Raw genomic sequence first — 23,260 nt, forward strand, 5'->3', positions numbered from 1 at the left:
GGAAGGCTTTCCACTAGATGTTGAAACATTGCTGCGGGGATTTGCTTCCATTCAGCCACAAGAGCATTAGTGAGGTCGGGCACTGATGTTGGGCGATTGCGCCTGGCTCGCAGTCGGCGTTCCAATTCATCTCAAAGGTGTTCGATGGGGTTGAGGTCAGGGCTTTGTGCAGGCCAGTCAAGTTCTTCCACACCGATCTCGACAAACCATTTATGTACGGACCTCGCTTTGTGCACGGGGCCATTGTCATGCTGAAACAGGAAAGGGCCTTCCCCAAACTGTTGCCACAAAGATGGAAGCACACAATCAGCTGGAATGTCATTATATGCTGTAGCATTAAGATTTCCCTTCACTAGAACTAAGGGGCCTAGCCCGAACCATGAAAAACATCCAGACCATTATTCCTCCTCCACCAAACTTTACAGTTGGCACTATGCATTCGGTCAGTTAGCGTTCTCCTGCCACCCACCAAATCCAGATTTGTCCTATCGGACTGCCAGATGGTGAAGCGTGATTCATCACTCCAGACAACGCGTTTCCACTGCTCCAGAGTCCAATGGTGGCGAGCTTTACACCACTCCAACTGACGCTTAGCATTGCGCACGGTGATCGGCCATGGAAACCCATTTCATGAAGCTCCCGATGAACAGTTGTTGTGCTGATGTTGCTTTCAGAGGCAGTTTGGAACTCAGTAGTGAGTCTTGTGACTGAGGACAGACAATTCAATTTTTACATGCTTCAGCACTCGGCGGTCCCGTTCTGTGAGCTTGTGTGGCCTCCCACTTCGCGGCTGAGCTGTTGTTGCTCCGGGACGTTTCCACTTCACAATAACAGCACTTGCAGTTGACCGGGGCAGCTCCAGCAGGGCAGAAATTTGACGAACTGACTCGTTGGAAAGGAGGCATCCTATGACGGTGCCACGTTGAAAGTCACTGAGCTCTTCAGTATGGTCCATTCTACTACCTATGTTTGTCTATGGAGATTGCATGGCTGTGTGCTTGATTATATATACCTGTCAACAATGGGTGTGGCTTAAACAGCCGAATCCACCAATTAGAAGGAGTGTCCACATGCCTTTGGCCATGTCGTGAAAGTGAAATTGGTTGATTGTAACTATAAGAAAAATATAGTGGTCACTTGATAACTCGTGAACCAATAATTCATTACGTCCACCACCGGAGGTAGATGGAGGTTGTCTATTCATCCGTGTTTGTTTGTCTGTTTGTGAGCGCGATGTCCCAAGAAGGTGTGGACAGATTAGGGCGAAACTTTGTGGACAGATTGGGTGTGTGAAAAGAAAGAATTGACTTTATTTTGGTGAAGATTTGAAACCAGATACTATCATTTTTTAAGTGATTCAGGGATTCAGATGAATCTTGGTGGATGAATTGCTTCGGCGATAAGAACAAGCCGATCCAGATCCAGATCCGGCCTATCGGTGGTAATTAAATTCAGTGACGCTTGGTCCAAGAGTTTCAGCAAAACCATCAAACAATATTTAAAGGAAGAATATCTGTTAGGAGGTATGTGCATTTGCCATGTCATGTTTCAGCAATCTGGTAAGGTGGGGTTCGGGCTGCTCAAGTTCCTTTCAGTGCAACACCGAATGCTTTCAAAGCTACCAGTGCTTCGTGTGCAATATGCATGGGATTGGGCTGGTGGTAACAGATGATGCAGCTTTGAAGATTGGTTTGTGCAAATGAGCAACATGTATGATTGAATGGCATCAGTATATCGAATGGAATGTCCACCTAGGATGATTCTGATTGCATGCTTTATACACGCTCGATAGATTTGTGCTGTTTTGTAATCCCGTCATATTCCGGCACAGGCCGAAACAAGCACAAGTAGATGGTACGTGGTACTCTTCTTCGGGGTACGGCTCGGCATTAGGGTGGTACTGATCCAAGATATTGTGACAAATGTATATGGCAAGAGCTGACCTTGTCACTGATGAATGAGATGTTTCATTGATGCTGATACATTCAAGTTGTTTTTAAGATGAAGACTTTGCTCACAATGACTAGCCTTGTGTTGAGAGCCCAGAATATAGTTTAAGTGAAAACTCTGACATTTCTGCTTCCCGTCCTCCTATCCCGCCTCCTCTTCCCCCCCCCCCCCCCACCCCTCCTCCCCACCACATACCCCCACTCTTTTCTCACATGTGCCCTTTTGTAACCTATTCTGTCTTAGTTAACACCCAACCCTTTCCCTTCCTTGTGTGTGCATTCTATTCAGATGGCCCCTTGACTTTTTTATTGAACATTTTGTTTGTGATTGCAGATGATGCGGAAAGCACAAGAGACAGGTAAGTTTATCTGAGTTGTGGTTGATATTAAATTGTCTGTGTAAAGCTAATGTGACCTTGTTTTGTTGCACATCTGACCTTGGTTTTTGGTTTTATCCGTTGTTTTATCACATGATTGCTTCAGGTATTTTATTTTTGCAGTGTGTTTGTGTTCGTGTTTGCATTCGTGTTCATTCTTGCCTGTCTGGTGCCTTTGATTCATACCACATGGACCTGCCATATTTGTCTGTAGTCACATGGGATAAATTACGTTTGGGAAGGTGTTAAGAACATGAATTACAGAAGGAAAAGAAACAGAACAGACAGGGAAAAGGCCGACAAGGAGCTTTCTATCCATACAGGTTATGATTCTAGCCGTTTCTATCTGTGGGAACAAAACACTTGCGTTAACATTCATAATAAAATGAACAATGACCTCGTAAGTCATTTTCCTAAATATTCTTCTTTTTTTTTCTTCATTTCTTTGGATATAATTTATGCATTCACATTTCCTTACCTTCCCTTTACTCAAGTCTGTCCATAAAGGGGCCATATATTTATTACGTACATTGGAAGAAGAGAGGATATCATTCCTTGTACCAAATGTATTTCCTTATGTTTGGGGATTAGTGCAATGTGTTGCAAGTTTGCAATCTTCCCCCAGAGCCTTTCATTTTCTGGTGTACCTGTTACATCAAAGGAGGTTGTACAAACAAGTGTGTATGATTGCTAATAATTGTGCAATTGTTTATTGTTTTTTGTATTTTTTTGCCTTCCTCTTCCTCGGCAGGCTTTTTGTCCTGGCTGCGTAATGGATTTCTCGCAACTGGGATTGGTGTGGTCTCCTACATGCAGAGCGATGTTGGCCGAGAGGCAGCATATGGTGTGTCACAGCTCCCACAGGGAATTGTTTAAAATGTAAAACAAATGAGGAGGATTTGATGTCTAAGCCAGAGCTCATTAATGGACTATGCACCATTGTGAGTAAATTGGGGGAAAAAAACCTTTTCACATTAGCAGATGGTGCAATAATTGAAAGGAGACCGGAAAAGGTGAATGTGAATTGGAAGAGTTTGGTTGACATAAGCAATGAGTTTTGTAGGCACAGTGATATTATATCAAAAGTGCACGAGTATGCAAAATATATTTGCTGTAATTATTTTGAAATACGTTCGGTGCCTAATGCCAGTATAGTAAACTGTGCTTACTTAAGTATACAGAAAGTTTTTGATATGAAGTTTCAGACAGAATTGCAAGCATGGCAAGAACAAGTGGCAGATGAAAGAAGTGAGCAGACTGGATAGAAAATTGACTCGAAGAATAATAGTAAATGGACATGTCGTGATGGAAAGTAATTACAGCAATGGTTTTGGTCCAGGAGTGGCAGAAGGCGAAGGGTACGGGAGCACAAAAAGCAGAGCATGAAAGTTATAAGGCAGCCAAGAAGGCTGCAAAGAAAGAGGTAGCAAAGGCGCAGGAGGCATGCAGGAAAATATTCGGAGAACGCTTGGAGTCGGAAGAGGGTCAGAGAGCGGTATTCAGGATTGCAAAGCAGATAGCGAAAGAGAGGTGTGATGTGATGGGGTTGAGTTGCTTGAAGGATGAAGTGGGACAAATCGTTGTGGACCCAGATGGAATTAAAGGAAGATGGAAAAGATATATGGAAATGCTGTTTAATACAGAGAATGAATGGGATGGCAACATAGAGAGTAACCCAGTTTTAGGACCGGCAGAGAAGATGACTGAGAAGGAAGTTGAGGAAGCGATAAAAGCAATGAATATGAATGAATGATCGTTTTAAGGCCATTTTCCACGCTAGAGCACGGGTTAGCCTTGCTGGCCCCATGACGATCATGGTTCCCTGTTTGAGGCAATGTTTTTATGGCCGGATGCCCTTCCTGGTGCCAACCCTTAGTCACCTCTTACGATGCCTAGGGATACGGTGTACCTATTCTAAACCGGGGTACACACCGGGATCATTCATCCCAGCAAGCTGGTACTCAATTTGCCGATCTTGGAAGGATGACAGGCTGAGTCAACCCCCCTGGTGTTAATTTAGCGATCGACCGGGATTCGAACACAGGGTCCTAGGATCTCAAGCCGGCACCCTAACCGCTAAGCCGAAGCAATGAAGCAAAAAAAGCGATGAAGAGTAGAAAAGTGGGAGGGCCAACGGGAGTTGTGGGAGATATGTTGAAGGCAGCAGGAAGTTGGGGTGTGAAGAGAATGACAGAGATCTGTAATCTGGTGGTGAAAGAAGGCCGCATTCCAGTGGATTGGGAACTGAGTACCCTCGTCCCTCTATACAAGGGGAAAGGTGTGGCTCGTTCCGAGCGATAAAGTTATTGCAGCATGGAATGAAGGTATTGGAAAGGGTGTTGGAGAGGAGGATAAGGAAGAAGGTGAAGATCGACCAAAATGCAGTTTGGATTTATGCCAGGAAGAGGAGCGACAGACGCGCTCTTTATTGTGAGGCAGTTGCAGGAGAAGTACATGGAGAAGAGGAAGAAGTTGTTTCTTGGGTTTGTTGATCTGGAGAAAGCATTCGATAGGGTTCCACACAAAGTATTGACGCGGGCATTGAGGAAGTTAGGAGTGGAGGAATGGTTGATCAGAGTAGTGATAGCAATGTACAAAAGAGTGCGCACAGCTGGAAGGACGAAAGACGGGAACAGTGGAGTTTGAGGTGAAGGTGGGATTGCATCAGCGGTCTGTACTAAGTCCACTACTATTTGTAGCTATGATGGAGGTGCTGGCTCAGAACGTAAAGGAGGGTTTACCTTGGGAGTTGTCTGCAGATGATCTGGGGTTGATTGTGGAAAGTATGGATGGACTGAAGGAAAAGATGAACAAGTGGAAGGAATGTATGGAGACAAAAGGTCTGAAGGTGAATATCGGAAAGACGAAGGTGATGGCAAGTGGTAAAGCATGTGGTGAGGTGGAAAGAACTGGGAAGTGGCCATGTGCTGTGTGCAGGAAGGGTGTCTGAGTGAACTCCATTCAATGTACAATGTGCGCTGAGTGGCTTCATCAAAAATGTAGTGGTCTGAGAGGGTCATTAACCAGTGTGGCAGCTACATTCAAATGTAAGGTGTGCACAGAGGGAGCTGCAGATGGAGGAAATGTTGAGTTGGATCTTGGAGATGGCGTGAAGCTGGAAGGTGTGAAAACATTTTGCTATCTTGGAGACATGCTGAATGGAGAAGGTGGATCAGACTCGGCAACGGTTGCTAGAGTGAGATGTGCATGTAAGAAGTTTCGGGAACTGAGTGGCGTGCTGATGAGGAGGGGAGTGTCGTTGAAGCTGAAGGGAAAGGTGTATGCTGCACGTGTGAGAAGTGTTGTGATTTATGGGAGCGAGACATGGGTAATGAACGTAGAGCAGCAACGAATGGTGGAAATGCGAATGGTTCGGTTGATGTGTGGATTATCGTTGAGAGAGAGAGAGAGAGAGAGAGGACGACAAATGATGAATTGCGAAAGATGATGGGAATAGAGCCTGTGATTGATGCTGTGAAGAGGAACAGGTTGAGATGGTTTGGTTACGTGTTGAGGAAGGATGAAAGTGACTGGTTGAGAAGAGTGATCGAAATGAATGTAGAAGGAAGTAGAGGACGGGGAAGACCGAGAAAGACTTGGCTGAAGATGGTGGAAGAAGAAATGCGGGCAAGGGGGTTAACAAGGAGAGATGCAGAAAATAGGGCAAAATGGAGAGGATTGTCATGGGGACCGCAAGGCTAACCCCCGCTCTCGCAGGGAAAATGGCCTTAAAATGCATGTTGTTGTTGTTTTGGTCCAGTCCTGTCAGCTCTTTCATTGTCTAGACTCTAGATAAAGGAAATGGTGGACGGGACAGGGAGGATTAATTTATATAATGTGGAGAGAGAGAGGGGAAAAGTAAGTTATTTTGGAAGGATCACGGCGAGGTCACGTCTTTTCGAAGCTGTTCCATGCGCTCACGCTTTCGAAGCTAAGTGATCTTTCTCAATTGTGTTTTTGTCGAGACTGTATCTATCTTTCGGTGTATGTACCTATAGCGTATCTTTTGGAAAATTTTCGGTGCTAATTTTTCGTACATGTATACACAATCGTCGGTTAATGCGTATCGAGTATTCTGAGGCCTAGTACTCGTCGGCTTTGGCTACCGTACCGTCTCCGACCTTGTGGTTTTGTTTTTCTCTCAGCGATTCGTCGAATGCGCTGCAATTATTTTCGTTCTTTGTTTCGTCCCAGTCGTTCACCCCATACCTCCTTGTTTAATATCTCTATTCAAAAAAAAACAAACCCAAAAACATATTTCCTTCCCAGGTCTTATTTGTTTATTTGTTGTTCTTTTTTGTTCGTTCGTTCTTCGTTCGCGATCATGCGATCATGTGGTTAGAAATGTATAATCTCTCCCCCGAACAACTATTTTCTCTCATATATTATAACACCCTTTTCTTCTTTTCCTACAAAAGGATGCTTTCGTCTTGCTCACCAAATCTATTCATTCCAAAAAATATATATAACACCATCTCTTACAGTTCCTCCTTTCTAAATTCCCTAAACTATCCAGAACTCCACCCCTCATTAAGTGTCCTCAAACTTATTTTTGACTCGAAGGTCTCAAACTCAATTTGCAAAAAATGTTCGTTTCCCATGAATCGTACACTTTTCAAAATCCAATCTCACCCCTCCCCTCCAAATCCTCCCCATCACCCATCCCTTTCAAATCTCCCCCCTTGCCCCTTCCCTCCCCTCCCTCCTAAACTCCCCCCACACCCCTCCCCTCCGAGACTCTCCCTCGCTCCTCCCCTCCTAGACTCCCCTCTCACCCCTCCTCCTCAAAGCATCCTCCCTGCTTCTTCCCCCTTCCAACTTTCACCTTCATCTCCCCCAACCTTCTGCCTCGCTCTTCCCCCTCCTCAAATAACACCTCACTGTGCCTCACCCAATCTCCATCAAGCCTTTTGTCCGCCCCATTCTTCCCTTTCTCCAAGCTATTCTGAAATCTCTGAAATCTCTGACACACCTTCAACAGCTCTCCCTACCTCTTCCTCCTCTTCCACATCTTACCCTACCCCTCCCCCCCCTGTTCTGGACCCGATGCTCCCCCTTCCTCTTCATTAACGGTATGGACCTTAAACATCCGGGGCCTTCGCTCAAACTTGACTGATCTCTCCATACAGGTTGCTTCTGACAAACCAGATGTGATCTGCTTAACAGAAACTTTCCTCCTTCATGATGTCTCTGATGCCTTGGTATCTCTCCCAGGTTACTCCCTCCTCCGGCATGATAGACCTGAGCCTCGTCCTGGAGGTGGGGTTGCTATCTTTATAAAAAAACTCTCTTCTCACTCGCCTTCCACTGCCCTCTCTCCACCTCACCCCCAGGAATACCTTTGGCTACGGCTTCCCCTTCGCTCCCACCTTTTGTTCATATGTGTGTTGTACCGTCCACCAAACAGTGATGACTCCATCTACATCTCGCTGTCTGATAATATGGACCAACTTCTATCTACCCATCCCAACTCTCTCTTCCTCATATGTGGTGATTTCAATCGTCACCATGCCAGTTGGCTGGGTGTGGGTACCTCTCTCACCAGCCATGGCTCTTCAGCAAAGGACTTCTGCGACTCACTGGGACTGACACAATCTGTCAATTTCCCGACCCGGATCTCAGTCAACGGAGCATCTTCTCTTCTGGATTTGGTTATGACAAACTTCCCTGAAAATGTCTGCTGCTCTTCTTCTGCTCCAATCGGCTCATCTGATCATGTGCTTGTCAAAGTGGACATCTCTCTGACCATTCTCAGAGAGCCTCCTCAGCGTCGACGAGTCTGGCATTTCACTCAGGCCAACTGGCACGGTCTTCAAGCAGCCATCAATCATCTGGACTGGTCTCCCATCTCTGCCGCCTCTGACATCAACTCATCCTGGGAATTCTTTCAAAGTAAATTGCTCTCTCTCATGCACAGATTTATCCCATCTCGTCTTCAGTTGTCATACCCTTCCTCCCGTCCATGGTACACGGAATCTTGTGGTGAGGCTGTTGCCCTGAAACAACTTGCTTTCGTCTCCTGGAAAGCAAATCCAACGGAAGGAAATCTCATTTCCTTTCACAAAGCCCGAAACAAGTGTGTGTCCACCCTCAGGAGAGCCAGGAAACAATATCTCACCGTTCTCAAGACCGAACTCTCTTATCTGTCTCCCTCTTCCAAATCCTGGTGGCGTCTGGTCAAATCTGTTTCTGGTGTTTGTTCCCCCTCCATCCCCTCCCTCACCTCAAACGGCTTAACGGCTGACTCCGCACGTGAAAAAGCTGAATGCCTCAACTCTGTGTTTGCCTCTAAATCTTGTGTCCCAAACCCATCCCTCTCTGTACCCACCGTACCCAGTCGTACCCAGCTGCTCCTGGACTCTGTCTCCTTTCCCTCCTGACAAGGTGGAAAAGTTTCTGTCAACCCTCGACTCTGATTCTGCAACTGGTCCTGACGGCATCAGCCCACGGGTCCTAAAATCATGTTCTTCCGCTCTTTCACTCCCTCTTTCTGTTCTCTTCACCCTCTCTTTTGCTCAAGGTCATCTGCCATCTGCTTGGAAATCAGCCAACATCACCGCTTTGCACAAAAAAGGTGCAAAAACAGATCCCAGCAACTACAGACCAATCAGCCTTCTCCCAATTATCAGCAAAGTCATGGAATCAATCATTGCTTCAGATATGAAATCTTTCCTCTTCTCCAATGGCTTGATCTCTGATCATCAATTTGGTTTCAGACCTGGTCACTCTACTCTGGACATGCTGCTTCTACTTTCTCAACAATGGATGGAGGTCCTCAACGCCAAACAGGAAATTAGAGCCGTCTCCCTTGACATTTCACGTGCCTTCGATACGGTCTGGCACCCTGCTCTGCTCACCAAACTCTCCTCCTTTGGTATCCATAGAAATCTCCACGCATGGCTGGCGGACTTCCTCTCTGGTCGTAGTCAATGTGTGGCCCTGAATGGGTTTCTCTCATCTCCTCTTCCTGTTCAGGCTGGAGTTCCCCAAGGTAGTGTTCTGGGCCCCGTGCTTTTTCTGGTCTTCATCAATGATCTCTCTGACTCTCTTGAAAATCCTCTCTATCTCTTTGCTGACGACTCTACTCTCTGTCGCTCCATTCCTCATCCCTCAGATCGGCAGTCTGCAGCCTCATCACTCTCTGCAGACCTGGACAAAATCACAGACTGGGCAAACAAATGCAACATGTCTTTCAATCCTGATAAATCTCACACTCTTACGATGTCTCTCCAAAAAGACCGACTGGAAAACCTTCCCATCTACTTTCTGAATAATCCTCTCCAAGAAGTTCTGTCACTCAAGCTTTTGGGTCTCACTATTTGCCATGGTCTTTCCTGGGAAAACCACATTTCAAATCTGGCCTCCAAAGCCAGTCGCCGACTGGGCATCCTCCGTCGTGCGAAGTCCTTCCTTGGCACACCTGAGCTCCTCACCACATACAAGGCTTTCATCCGCAGCTCTATGGAATACTGCTCTCCCCTCTGGTCTGGTGCTCCTGCCTCACACCTAGCCCGTCTTCACGCTGTTGAAACCAAAGCGTTCAGAATCATTGGTATCTCCCGCGATGAAGCTAACTCCAAGGGCCTTTCACTCACTCACCGCAGGCAGGTTGGTGGTCTTTCCGTCTTCTACCGACTCCTCTCTGGCCTTGCCCCCCCCCCCCAGCCCTCTCTGGGCTCTGTCCCCCAAATATTCCTACAGGTCGCACAAGATCTGCCTGCAACCCTCTTATGGTTAAACTGCCAAAATCAAGACTTTCTGCTCACCTTCACTCCTTCATTCCTCTTTTCTGCCGCCTCTGGAACAAACTCCCTCACTCTCTTCAATCCCACTCCACCCTCCAGGTCTTTAAAACAGCTGTTCACCACCATCTCTTATCCTCCCCCATCCAAAACCTTGATCTTTTCTACCCCCGATAATTTCGGTCCCCTTGTGTTTTATACCTCTCCCCCCCCCCCCCCCCCTCCCCTTCCCATGCCTCCTGCCCCCAAGCCCTCTCCCTCCCACACTTCTCCCTGCTCTCAAATGTTGTGGTTGTGTGCTTCCCCTTCTCTCCCCATCTTGTCTTCCGCTCCCTCTTTTTGTATATTTTGTTTGTCTGGTTGATTTGTTTGTGAAATAAATGTTAGCTCTTTCACCAGCCTCGATTCAGTATACAAAACAACAAAAAAAAAGAAAAAAAAAACTTTTTCAGCAAAGTTTTATTTTATTATTATTATTATATTTTTTTTGCTGACTGGAATGAAAGGGATAGTAAATTATGGATAATTTTATGTTTGGAATTGCAAACTTGTGTTGGACAGTAATAGCAAATTTCCTTAACTGTGTCATCTGCTTGTGCTTGATATGCTTGCGTACAACATGCATAACTCCATTTGAAACTAGACAGCACTTGGTAGAGAGTCGTGGTGGGCGATACCATCGATTCTTTGTAATCGCGATTACTGATTACTTTTGCAAGGAGTAATTGAGAGTAATCGACTACTTGGTCTGATTTTTGTCACTCAGTTTTTTTTTTGTGTTTTTTTTTCATTGTTACAATCGCAATGCAATAAATGAAAATGAAGACGAAATCAATTTATTTGCAGCAAGTTTTTAACGACATGTACAATATCGGAACATGACTTTACAAGTTCTTGTTAACGAACAAATACATGTTGATATGCTTGTCTTTGAGGCGATTTCTCTTCTCTGAAATCAGCTCTCCTGCTTTGGAATAGTCTTTCCGACGGCACAGATGTTGCTGGTGCACAGATATTTTTTTGCCTGCTTTGCCAACAGAGGGTATCCAGCGGCGTGTTCTTTCCACCATGCGAGGGGATTTTCTTTCATCCCAATGAGCTTCACTTTCATATCGGAATCTGTTTCCACTGTTGCCTCGGTGAATTGGGTGCGGTGACTTTCAGATGCCTTGGCTTTCTTGCTGAACCAGGACCACATGTCGTTGTCTTCTTCTTCCTTTGTTCCAGCTGCAGATGAAGTGCTGCCACCTGAAGCTTCAGCAGTTGTGTTTGACTTCATCTCTGAGACGAGACGAGCTTGCTGTGTGCTAGCTTGTTCATCATCAACAAATGGGATCTTCTTCAGTCTTGGATCCAACAATGTGGCAGCTGCCAGGGGAAAGTTGCTTTCGGAGTGGAGGAAGCACTTTGTCATTTTTTAATTCAACTCCTCAAGTAGCCTCTTGACACTGTTTGAACTAATCGATTCCCCGCTCATTTTCATGACATTTTCTCTCAGTGTCCGTATATTGAAGATCACCCTTGATATTGTAACGAATTTGAGAAGTGTAACGGTTTTGAGAAGTGTAACAATTTTGAGAAAGTGTAACGAATGTGAAAAGTATGGTTTTGTTGTGTGTAACACCCTCGTAATGTAAATAATGGTCGCAGCCATCCTCCTAGTTAATTCCATGAAACTTACACACAGGCCACGATATATCTTTTTAAATAGTTTATTTCCTTATTCTATGTAGGCTAAATATGTGTTTCCCACTAGATTGACTGCATTGTATCAAACGAAATAAGCGTAGGCCCCTTTCAATTTCCCCAATCATCTCCGCTCTCCAAAGTTCCTTTCAAAAGCGGTGCGAGTGGTGTTCAATCCCGCAAGCCGCCATTGCCCATGTGCTAATCTCAGAGAAGAGGGGGGTAGGAGCCGCCAACTCACAGGCGTGGCACGTCGTAATGATCAAAGGAGGAATCGGACAGCCCTAACAGCCAACCAGCACCGCGGTGAGCGACCCGGTAGGCGTGCCCTCGCAGCCGGTGGCTTGATTCCGACCCGAGTAATAAAAGCGACTGGAAGGGACTGCTTCAAGAGATGAGAGATGAGATGAGAGGAGAGATGAGCTGTGAGCTGGGCTGTGAGCTGTGAGATGAGAGATGAGAGACGCTCCAAACCAAAAAGGAGAGGTACTTGGAGATGAAACAAGCTTTGGAGAGACGCGCTGAGAGGAGGGAGACGGCTCCACCAGAAGGAGAGGAGCAGGTGTGACCGAGCCAGCGCGTGACGTCCACAGCATCAGCAGCGTCGACGCGACCGAGGGTTTTCCCGCCAAAAACGCGAAGAATTGGGAGCTGCTACCTCCAGCCCTGCCGGTTGCAGGGACCTGACCCTGCCTCCCTCTCCAGCAACCCACCTCCGCCATTCCTGCCTGCAATTTCCCCCGTGTAAGTGTGAACGTCGTCTGTCTTAATCGTTGTCCTGGGGTTAAGTAAATTGAATAGTATAAGCTAACGATTCACTGTGTGACTGCTTCTTCCATCCATTGCTTGTAAATAACTTTGATCGCTCCTTCTTTTTGCTTGTGTGTATAATAAATCCTGTTATTCCTCCGTACTCTGTCTTCTTCTCTCTTCCTCTTTACATTCGGTCGCTTTAGAGGTTTCCCGATTGAATACCTGTGGCGCGATTGGTCAACGTTGGGGGAGTCGGGCTAATCGGGGATCCTGTAACGGTCGCGGTTGACCATCCGCTCGGCCCAAAGTAACATCTTGTCCGCGACCCGTAACAATATTGACACGTTGAGGTCAGCACTCATCTCTGTCGTGATTTTCTCAAATGGGTGCAAAATGGTGATGGTTTCCCTCATGATGTTGTTTTCATCCGTGGTTAAGCACATGTTGTTCTTCCCAAGGAGACAGTGTCATAATTACTGCCTCAGCTTGTTCCTCCATTCTCTCTAGCATGTAGAAGGTGGAATTCCATGTAGTTACCACTTCCTGGATCAACTTGTGTTGTGGGAGCTCATGTTGAAGCTGGATCGCCAAACGTTTGTCTGTGCCCTTCACTGATGAGTGAAAGTATGTGACTGTATCTCTCACTTTCTTCCGGATTGCCACCAGTTCTTCATTTGCTCCGATGCTGTTGGTAACTATCAAATTCAGAGTGTGAGCAAAGCATGGCAAGTGCCTCCATTTCAGAAGTCTTGCTGCTGCCAACATGTTAGCTGCATTATCAGTGACTAGCAGGGATGTTTTGTCCCGAATCCCCCAATCTGTGGCATCAAAATAAAATAAATCGAAATAAAACAATTTAATAGCTTTTATAACAATTTAATAGAATTTGGCATCTGTCAATCACGAGGACATCGGCGACCATCGACTCATCCAACTAACCGACTACTCCACCATTCTTAACAGTAATCAAAGTAATCTATTACTTTTAATCGATTACGCCCATCACTAGTAGAGAGTATACAGTCGTGGCCAAAAATATTGGCACCCTTGCACTTTTTAAAATAACTCACAATTTTCTCTAAAAATCAGTTGAAATTGACAATAGTATTTGGTTTCCACAATTCTTTATTTCACTGTTAATATTACAAAACCTTTGTTTTTGATTCAGAACTTAATATATCCTTTTTAATAAAAAAAATGCCATTGACAAAATTATTGACACCCTAGACTTAATATTTGGTCGCGCACACAGCCTTTGGACAAAATAACTGCAGTCAAGCGCTTCCTATAGCCATGAACGAGCTTCCTATACCTCTCTGCTGGCAGTTTAACCCACTCTTCTTGTGCAAACTGCTCCAGTTCTCCAAGATTTGAAGGGTGCCTTCTCCCAACTGCTGTTTTCAGATCTCCCCACATGTTCAATGGGATTTGGATCAGGACTCATTGCTGGCCACTTCAGAACAGTCCAGCGTTTTAATTTGAACCATTACTGCGTACTTTCTGAAGTGTGTTTGGGGTCATTGTCCTGCTGCAAGACCCATGACCTTCGACGGAGACCCAGCTTTCTGACACTAGGTTGAATATTGCACTCCAAAATGCCTCGGGTCAGCTTAAATCTGTTTGGTAGTTGATCGAGGTGCTTTCTCCACCATTAGAAAATCCTTCGCTGCAATCATCGATCTAGTTTTCTCTTGCGGCCACGTCCAGGGAGGTTGGCTTCAGTGCCATGGGCCTTAAACTTTCTGATAACATTGCGTACGATGGACACAGGAACATCAAGGTCTCTGGAGATGGACTTGCAGCCTTGAGATTGTCCATGCTTGGCTATAATCTTACGTCTGACCTCAGACAATTCTCTGGTTTTCTTTCTTTTCTGCATGCTCATTGTGGTACACACAGTGACACAAAACAGCAGAATGACTCCTTTTCTCTATTCAAACTGGTTGAATGAGTGATTTTTACATTGCAGGCACCTGCAACTCACCACAGGTGAGTTCAATTCCAAAGTAAAGAAGAATCACCTGCTTGAAATCTAATTATTTCTAACAACTTCTAAAAGGTGCCAATAATATTGTCCGGGTCATTTTAGGATTTCTGTGTGGAATAAGCTAAGATGTAGTAATTTTTTCAGCTTGTTTTGTTTTGTTCTCCTGCAAACCAACGAAATACATATGTGGAAACCACAAGATTTTTTAAATTTTAACAATTTTCTGGAAGAAATGGTGCATTATTTGAAAAAAGTGCAAGGGTGCCAATATTTTTGGCTACGACTGTACCTCCAATAGGCTGAACAGTTTGTTTTGTATCCCCCTGATGGGTCGGATCTAAATCCAGACCTGAACCAAAAGCTAATCTGCTTGTTCTTGTCACCTACACAACTCGTTCACCAAGTTTTGTCAGAAGTCGTCCACAACTTTTTGAAATATGCTATGTATCTATCATTTTGGACACTATCACTCAATGGTGAAGAATCAGTAAAAAATATGAAATTCCTCATATCTGGATCCAGATTTGGATCTTTACCAAAATCAAGTTGATTCGTCCTTGTCACACATCCAGCCTGTTCACCAAGTTTCGTCCAAATTCATTCAAAACATTTTGAGATATTGTGCTATATATTTGTTTTAGTCCAATCATTCAATGGTGAAGAATCATTTAAAAACATCTCGGATCCGTATTCAAATGTACACCAAAATTGAATAAATTCTTCCTTGTCACACACCCTACCTGTCCACTAAGTTTTTGGCCAAATCGGACCACAACTTTTTGAGATATCCTGTTCCCAGACAGATAGACAAACAGACAGGGGTGAAAGCATAACCTGCATCCACCTTTGGTAGTGGAGGTAATAATGGGCACAAGTACTAAAACTGTCAAGAGAAGGCTACTTTGAATAATTGGAATGTTTGCTGGCCGGTGTTATTTTTACCTCCTCCACCAAAGGTGGATGGAGGTCTGTCTGTCTGTCTGTCTGTCTGTGATTGTCTGTTTGTCCATTTGTGAACAAAATGTCTTAAAAGGTTGTGGACGGATTTGGACGAAATTTGGCAGAGACGTAGTGTATGTGAGAAGGACGAAGTGATTAGATTTTGGTGAAGCTCTGGATTCTGATCTGGCTACTAGAATTTTTAAAAGTGATTCTTCACCATTGGGAGATAGGGCCAAAAACGATACATAGCAGGATATCTCAAAAAGTTGTGGACAGATTTGGACGAAACTTGGTGGACAGGTTGTGTGTGTGACTCGGACAAATCGATTCGATTTTGTTGAAGATCTGAATATGGATTCGGATATGAATATGAATGAATGATCGTTTTAAGGCCATTTTCCCTGCTTGAGCAGGGGTTAGCATTGCGGGCCCCATGACAATCATGGTTCCCTGTTTGAGGCAATGTTTTTTTTTGGCTATATATTTTTGGCATGACAATGCCCTTCCTGACGCCAACCCTTAGTTGCCTCTTACGATGCGCAGGGATACGGTGTACCTATTCTAAGCCGGGGTACACACCGGGATGATTCATCCCAGCAAGCTGGTACTCAATTTGCCGACCTCGGAAGGATGACAGGCTGAGTCAACCCCCCTGGTGTTAATTTAGCGATCGACCGGGATTCGAACCCAGGATCCTAGGATCCCAAGCCGGCACCCTAACCGCTAAGCCAACACCAGGCTTCGGATTCGGATATGAGAATTATTTAAAAAATTTATGTGATTCTTCACCATTGAGTGATAGGGCTAAAACCAACATATAGCAGGGTATCTCAAAAAGTTATGGACTGATTTGGATGAAACTTGATTGGACAGGTTGGGTGTCTGGCAAGGAAGAATCCATTCAATTTTGGTGAAGATCCGGATCTGTATCCGGCTATTAGAATTTTTAAGTGATTCTTCACCATTAGGAGATAGGGCTAAAAATGATACAAAGCAGAATATCTCAAAGTTGTGGACGGATGATTTTGATGAAATGTGATTCTAAATTGTGATTTTCTGGTCTACTCTGATACAAAATGTAAACTGTTCACCTCGTGGAGGTATGCTCTCGACTGAGTGTCGTTCTAGGTATTGCTGTGGCACGATGTTCTCCATTGAGTGGTTCATTTTTCTAGTTTACCAGTACATGTATTACCATATTTACATGATTCCAAAGTGCAACCTTTTTTTTTTTCGTCAATGAACTTTTGTTTGTTTGTCTGTACAGGCCATCATTTTATTTTCTACATTTTGTGCTTTTGGCATCAAATTTTCAACAACCCTTTATTATGTGAATATGTAGAACACTAATTAATAATTGGGTCAAAGGGAAAAGTGACAGGAAGTACAAATGGTGCGTATTAGCCCATCCAATGCGCAACTTGAGATGGCTGGGTTTTGCTATCTTTTCCGTCTTTTCCGTCTTTATTTTGTGCACTTGCATTTTGAGATTCTTCTGCTTTATCATTTGAGCTTTTGTCTTCAAATTTTCACCAAACCTTTGTATGAGAAAATGGAGAACACTCATTAATAAAAAACATGTTTTTTTACCATTTGAGTTTTTGTCATGAAATCTTCAACTAACCCTTGAGAATATGGACAACACAATAACAACAAAACAACAGGCATTTTAAGGCCATTTTCCCTGCAAGAGCGGGGGTTAGCCTTGCGGTCCCCATGACAATCTTCGCCATTTTGCCCTATTTTCTGCATCTCCCCTTGTTAACCCCCTTGCCCGCATTTTTTTTTTGACAATCTTTAGCCAAGTCTTTCTCGGACTTCCCCGTCCTCTACTTCCTTCTACATTCATTTCCATCACTCTTTTCAACCAGTCGCTTTCAAACTTCCTCAACACATGACCAAACCATCTCAACCTGTTTCTCTTCACAGCATCAATCACAGGCTCTATTCCCATCATCTTTCGCAATTCATCATTTGTCTTCCTCTCTCTCAACGATACTCCACACATCCACCGAACCATTCGCATTTCCACCCTTTCCAGCCTTCGTTGCTGCTCTACGTTCATTACCCATGTCTCGCTCCCATAAATCATAACACTTCTCACACATGCAGCATACACCTTTCCCTTCAGCTTCAACGACACTCCCCTCCTCGTCAGCACGCCACTCAGTTCCCGAAACTTCTTCCTTGCACATCTCACTCAAGCAACCGTTGCCGAGTCTGATCCACCTTCTCCATTCAGAATGTCTCCTAGGTAACAAAATGTTTTCACACCTTCCAGCTTCACGCCGTCTCCAAGATGCAAATCAACATTTCCTCCATCTGCAGCTCCCTCTGTGCACACCTTACACTTGAATGTAGCTGCCACACTGGTTAATGACCCTCTCAAACCACTACATTTTTGATGAACCCACTCGGCACACATTGCGCATTGAATGGAATTCACTCCGACACCCTTCCTGCACACAGCACATGTCCACTTCCCAGTTCTTTCCACCTCACCACATGCTTTACCACTTGCCATCACCTTCGTTTTTCCGATATTCACCTTCAGACCTTTTGTCTCCATACATTCCTTCCGCTTGTTCATCTTTTCCTTCAGTCCATCCATACTTTCTGCATGCAACAACTCCCACGGTAAACCCTCCTTTACGTTCCGAGCCAGCACCTCCATCACAGCTACAAATAGTAGTGGACTTGGTACCGACCCCTGATGCACTCCCACATTCACCTTAAACTCACCACTGTTCCCGTCCTTCGTCCTTACAGCTGTGCGCGCTCTTTTGTACATTGCCATCACTACTCTGATCAACCATTCCTCCTCTCCTAACTTCCTCAATGCCCATGTCACTACTTCGCGTGGAACCCTATTGAATGCTTTCTCCAGATCAACAAACCCAAGAAACAACTTCTGCCTCTTCTCCGTGTACTTCTCCTGCAACTGCCTCACAATAAAAAGCGCGTCTGTCGTTCCTCTTCCTGGCATAAATCCAAACTGCATTTCGTCAATCTTCACTTTCTTCCTTATCCTCCTCTCCAACACCCTTTCCAATACCTTCATTCCATGCTTCAATAACTTTATCGCTCGATACGAGCCTCAGTCCAGTAGGTCACCTTTCCCCTTGTATAGAGGGACGAGGGCACTCAGTTCCCAATCCTTGGAATGCGGCCTTCTTTCACCACCAGATTGCAGATCTCTGTCATTCTCTTCACACCCCAATTTCCCACTCCCTTCAACATGTCTCCCATAACTCCCGTCGGCCCTCCCACCTTTCTACTCTTCATTGCTTTTTTCGCTTCCTCAACTTCCTTCTCGGTTATCTTCTCTGCCGGTCCTAAAACTGGGTTACCCTCTATGTTGCCATCCCATTCATTCTCTGCATTCAACAGTATTTACATATATCTCTTCCATCTTCCTTTAATTCCATCTGGGTCCACAACGATTTGTCCCACTTCATCCTTCAAGCAACTCACCCCCATCACTCACACCTCTCTTTCGCTATCTGCTTTGCAATCCTGAATACCGCTCTCTGACCCTCTTCCAAATCCAAGCGTTCTCCGAATATTTTCCTACATGCCTCCTGCGCCTTTGCCACCTCTTTCTTTGCAGCCTTCTTTGGCTGCCTTATAACTTTCATGCTCTGCCTTTTCTGCCCCCATACCCTTTGCCTTCTGCCACTCCTTGAACTTCTTCCTCTTCTTGTCAATCTTCTTTCCAACTTCATCATCCCACCACCATGTTTCCGAGTGCCTCGGTGGTCCTTTTGTCCATCCACATACCTCACCAACGGCTCCCAACAGACTATCTTTCATTGACATCCAACCACTTTCAAGCTCAACCACATCATCCTCTACCATACTCAGCCTCTCTTTTAATGCCTCCCTCACTGTCACCTCTTTAAACCTCCACACCTTCATTCTCGGTTGGTACTTCACCCGCCGAGCTCTCCTCGCACCTTTCACCCTTATGTTGCAGACAACCAAGTGGTGCTGTGAAACGGCCTCCTCCCCCGGGATCATCTTTGTGTCCCGGAGGTGCCCCCTATCTCACCTACGCACCAGCAGGTAGTCAACGGTTGTCGTCGACCCACCTGACGTGTATGGAACAAGCTTATTATCCTCTTTCTGGAACTGAGTATTACAAATCAACAAATCAGCTCCATCAGCAAACTCCAAAATCCTTTCACCTTCTCCATTTCTCACACCATATATGTAACCCCCATGAACTCCCTCAAAACCGTCCATACTCCTTCCCCTCATGTCCATTTAGGTCTCCTCCTACCACAACGACTTCCTTATCTTTCACGTTTTCCATCAGCTTCTCTATCGCACACCAGAACTTGTCCTTCTCTTCATCGCTCCGACCAATCTGCGGAGCATATCCCGAGATGACGTTCACCAAGAGCTTTCCAATCATCATTTTCACCATCATCAACCTATCACTCACTCTGGTCACACTCACCACACTGTCTACAAACTCCTCAGAAAACAGGACACCAACACCATTCACGCCTTCTGGGCACCCTTGCCACACAAACTTGCATTTCTGTCCCTGCCTGCCCTTCACCATTCTCACACCACTTCCCTTCCATCTCGTCTCCTGCACACAACATATGTCCACTCTTCTTCTGACCAATACTTCCACCACTTCTCCTGATCTCCCTGTCGTTGTCCCTACATTCCATGTCCCAAACCTCAGAAACCGATCTCCACTTCGGGCTGTACCCTGCCCATATGTAGTTGTAATTGTCATGGTTCTCTTTTTGAGGCAATGTTTTTATGGCCGGATGCCCTTCCTGACGCCAACCCTTTTAGACGCCTCTTACGACACGCAGGGATACGGTGTACCTCTTCTAGACCGGGGTACACACTGGGTAGAATATGGACAACACAAAGGAATACAATTGATAATTTTTTTTTAACTGTTGTTTTCGTCAAGTTTGGTTATTGTACAAAGCGTACACGGATGGGCTTTGCACTTTGACATGCTTTCAAGTTTTGTAAAAAAAAAAAAATTGTTCAAAGTTTAATTTTCAAGATTAATTTTTTACATTTTTCCCTTTTCATGCAATTGCAATATAAATTGGGGTTGTTTCTAATAAATAATTATTCTTTCCTCAATTGTAAGTTATTCATTCCTTCATCATTTCATGTTAATGGTCAAATTTTATAAACATTTTCAATTTTATCAGATGTGCACATGAAGAGTTAAAGGCTTCCACTTTTTTCAATCTTTTCTGCCATGTCTGCGTTTAGGAAAGTCGATCAGTTGAAAAGCGAAAAGTACTTTGAGGCAGAAAAAGTATTTGTTTTCCTTTCAGTCCATGTCTGTGCATTTGTCATCACCAATAGGTGTTCCCAAGTGAATGTAATATGTTGCAGGATACATGTGCAAAATATCTGTTTTGGCATTGTTTGCACATACAAGGGTTTGTCAATTTAAGATGAATGATTGCTTATCCAATTTTTATAACCACCTTGTGTCAAATTTTGAGATTAATGCCCCTGCCTCCCCTCATTTTGGTTCACGTGAGCTGTGGTATACAGCACAGCATGCTGCTCTCAGACACACACAGCATATTGCCACCTGTATCAATTTTGCTTTATTTATGTAACACCATTGCCCATCCATTCTGGCCAATTACCAACCTCCCAGCCAATCCACATTATGAGTAAAGTGATGGAAATAATTTGTCAACAGCAGTATCAAACAACACTTACTCATCGATGCTAAGTTTGGGATTCCGCCAGAGCCACTCTGCTCACAATTTCATTATGACATTGGTCTAAACATGGACACCATCTGAATTCCACAGGTAAAGTTAGTGACTGGCCTTTAGGTAAAAAATTAACAATTTACTGAGTGTGCCACCTATTGGGGTTCCAGAAGAGGGAGGGGACTCCAAGGCTGGAGCATTTTTGTTGCTGTTGTTGGAGGCTAATCATCTTGCTTATGGTAGGTAAATCGATGCAGAAGCTGCTAATGGTGGTATCCTTGGCCCAACCCTCTCCAGCTGCTTTATCAATGATCATTACTCCATCCTGAGGTCAGAAGTGGAGCTGTGTTGTGCATGATTGCACAGTGTTCAGTCCCGTTCATAATTCCTCAGACATTGAAGATGTACATGCATGTGTGAAGCAAGACGTGGACAGAATCTAGGCTGAGGATAACAAGTGTTGGTGACGTTTGTGCCACATTTGAACCAAGCAATGAACCTCTCCAAGAGCCTAATCGCCTGCTTTTGGCATTGAATGCCATTACTATTGCTGAGTCCCCTACCATTAACATCCAAGTGGTTACCACTGATCAAAACTCAACTGGACCTACCTCAGGTTTCATGGCTACTTTAGCAGGTCTGAAGCTGGGCATACTTCACCGAGTTTCACTGCCTAACTCGCCGAGCCTCTCTCCTATTAGTATCTACAAGGTACATGTTGGGAGCAGCTGCAACAATACCTCAAGAAACTCAACATCGAGGATCTATCTCCCCTTTCACTCGACATCCAGCATACCATAGCTGCAGAGGATGCTCGCAAGATGATGTATTGCAGCAAGTCAAAGGCTTCTTTGGCTGCACCTCCTTACAACCTGTGTGACTTCCACCGCATACAAGCACAAGGACAGCAATTGCTTGAGCATACTATCGCCTGTTGTCCAATAACATACTGTTATGTTGGAGGGGGTACTTCTTACGTAGATGATAAATTAGCATGGTCCATGTATTCACGTACATTAGAACATCTTTCTGTTGTCGGGGACCTGGTAGGTTGTGTTGTTGTATATGACGGGAGAGGGGCAGAAATGACTCATGTATTCGGGAGGAAAGCACAATTCATTGTTGTCTTCTCTGTGACCCAGGCAGGGTAAGAAGAGGGGGTGAACTTTGGATGTGACAGCAGTTCTTGTTTGGGCTGATTAACCACCCCTAACCACCCCTTCTGTGTGCGGTGGGCGAGAGCAAGGCCTGTCGACACGACAATACAATTTGTATTGTTGACAATACACACATCTAAGTTGGCCTCCAAAGCCAACTGGGCATCCTCCATCGTGCAGTCTTTCCTTGGTGTACTTGAACTTGTATCTACTTACAAGGCCTTCATTTGCAACTGGATGGAGTACTGCTCTCCCTTCTGGGCTTGGTTCCCCTGCCTCCCATCTTGCTCAGCTTGATCCTGTGGAAACCAAGGCCTTCTAGCTTGCTGGAATCTCCTGCGATGAAGCTGAGTCTATGGACCTATCACATCGCCATCACAGACAGGTCGGTTGTCTGGAATCTACCGCCTCCTCTCTGGTCTTGCACCTTGCTCTTTCCATGCTTTGTCTCTGCCCCCCGCCCCCTTCCCTCACCCCAGGTTCCTGCAGGGCACACATGGTCCACCATCAACCCCCTTTGGGTGAAACTCCCAAAATCCAGAATTGCTGTCCACCTTGACTCAGTTGTTCCTCGTTTTCCCCACTTGTTGAACCAATGTCCACATTCACTTCAATCTCATTCTTCCATCCAAGTCTTCAAGACAGCTGTTCGCCATCATTCCACCCCATCAACCTTCCATCCCCCCAAGCCCACCTTCCAAATTTATAGTTCTCCTGCCTGAGCTTCTGTATTCATCTTGCCCACCCCATCCTCTCCTACCCCTCCTTCCTCCTCACTTGTTAGTCCTCTACCGGTGTACACCGGAGGGGACTATAGGTTTGCACGCCGTCCCTCCATCCCTCTGTCTGGCAGTCTGTCAGTGTCGGTCTGTCCGTCCGTCACGCAAAGAACAGTTTTCCGGACTTTTTTTCTCAACTCTTAATGCTAATGATTTCAAACTTGGTACATG

The 23,260-nt window shown here is 45.1% G+C and overlaps 1 protein-coding gene across 2 annotated transcripts in view; it reads left to right on the top strand.

Annotated features, from left to right (window-relative positions):
* The window catches only part of TMEM160 (transmembrane protein 160), a 31,978-nt gene that overhangs the window by 4,148 nt on the left and 4,570 nt on the right, over positions 1–23,260 (top strand). The window contains exons 2-4 of one of the 2 annotated variants that reach the window (XR_010985340.2): positions 2,284–2,308; positions 3,078–3,170; positions 11,296–12,498. Coding sequence is in view for 1 of the 2 variants with exons in the window: in XM_068123473.2 (XP_067979574.2) it covers positions 2,284–2,308; positions 3,078–3,170 (118 nt within the window). In the remaining variant the exon portion in view is untranslated. The remainder of the gene's footprint in view (positions 1–2,283; positions 2,309–3,077; positions 3,171–11,295; positions 12,499–23,260) is intronic. The other variant, XM_068123473.2, reaches the window with a different exon arrangement.

Source organism: Myxine glutinosa, chromosome 1 (assembly GCF_964187855.1).
Source record: "Myxine glutinosa chromosome 1, kmMyxGlut1.1, whole genome shotgun sequence".
Classification (NCBI taxonomy): Eukaryota; Metazoa; Chordata; class Myxini; order Myxiniformes; family Myxinidae; genus Myxine; species Myxine glutinosa.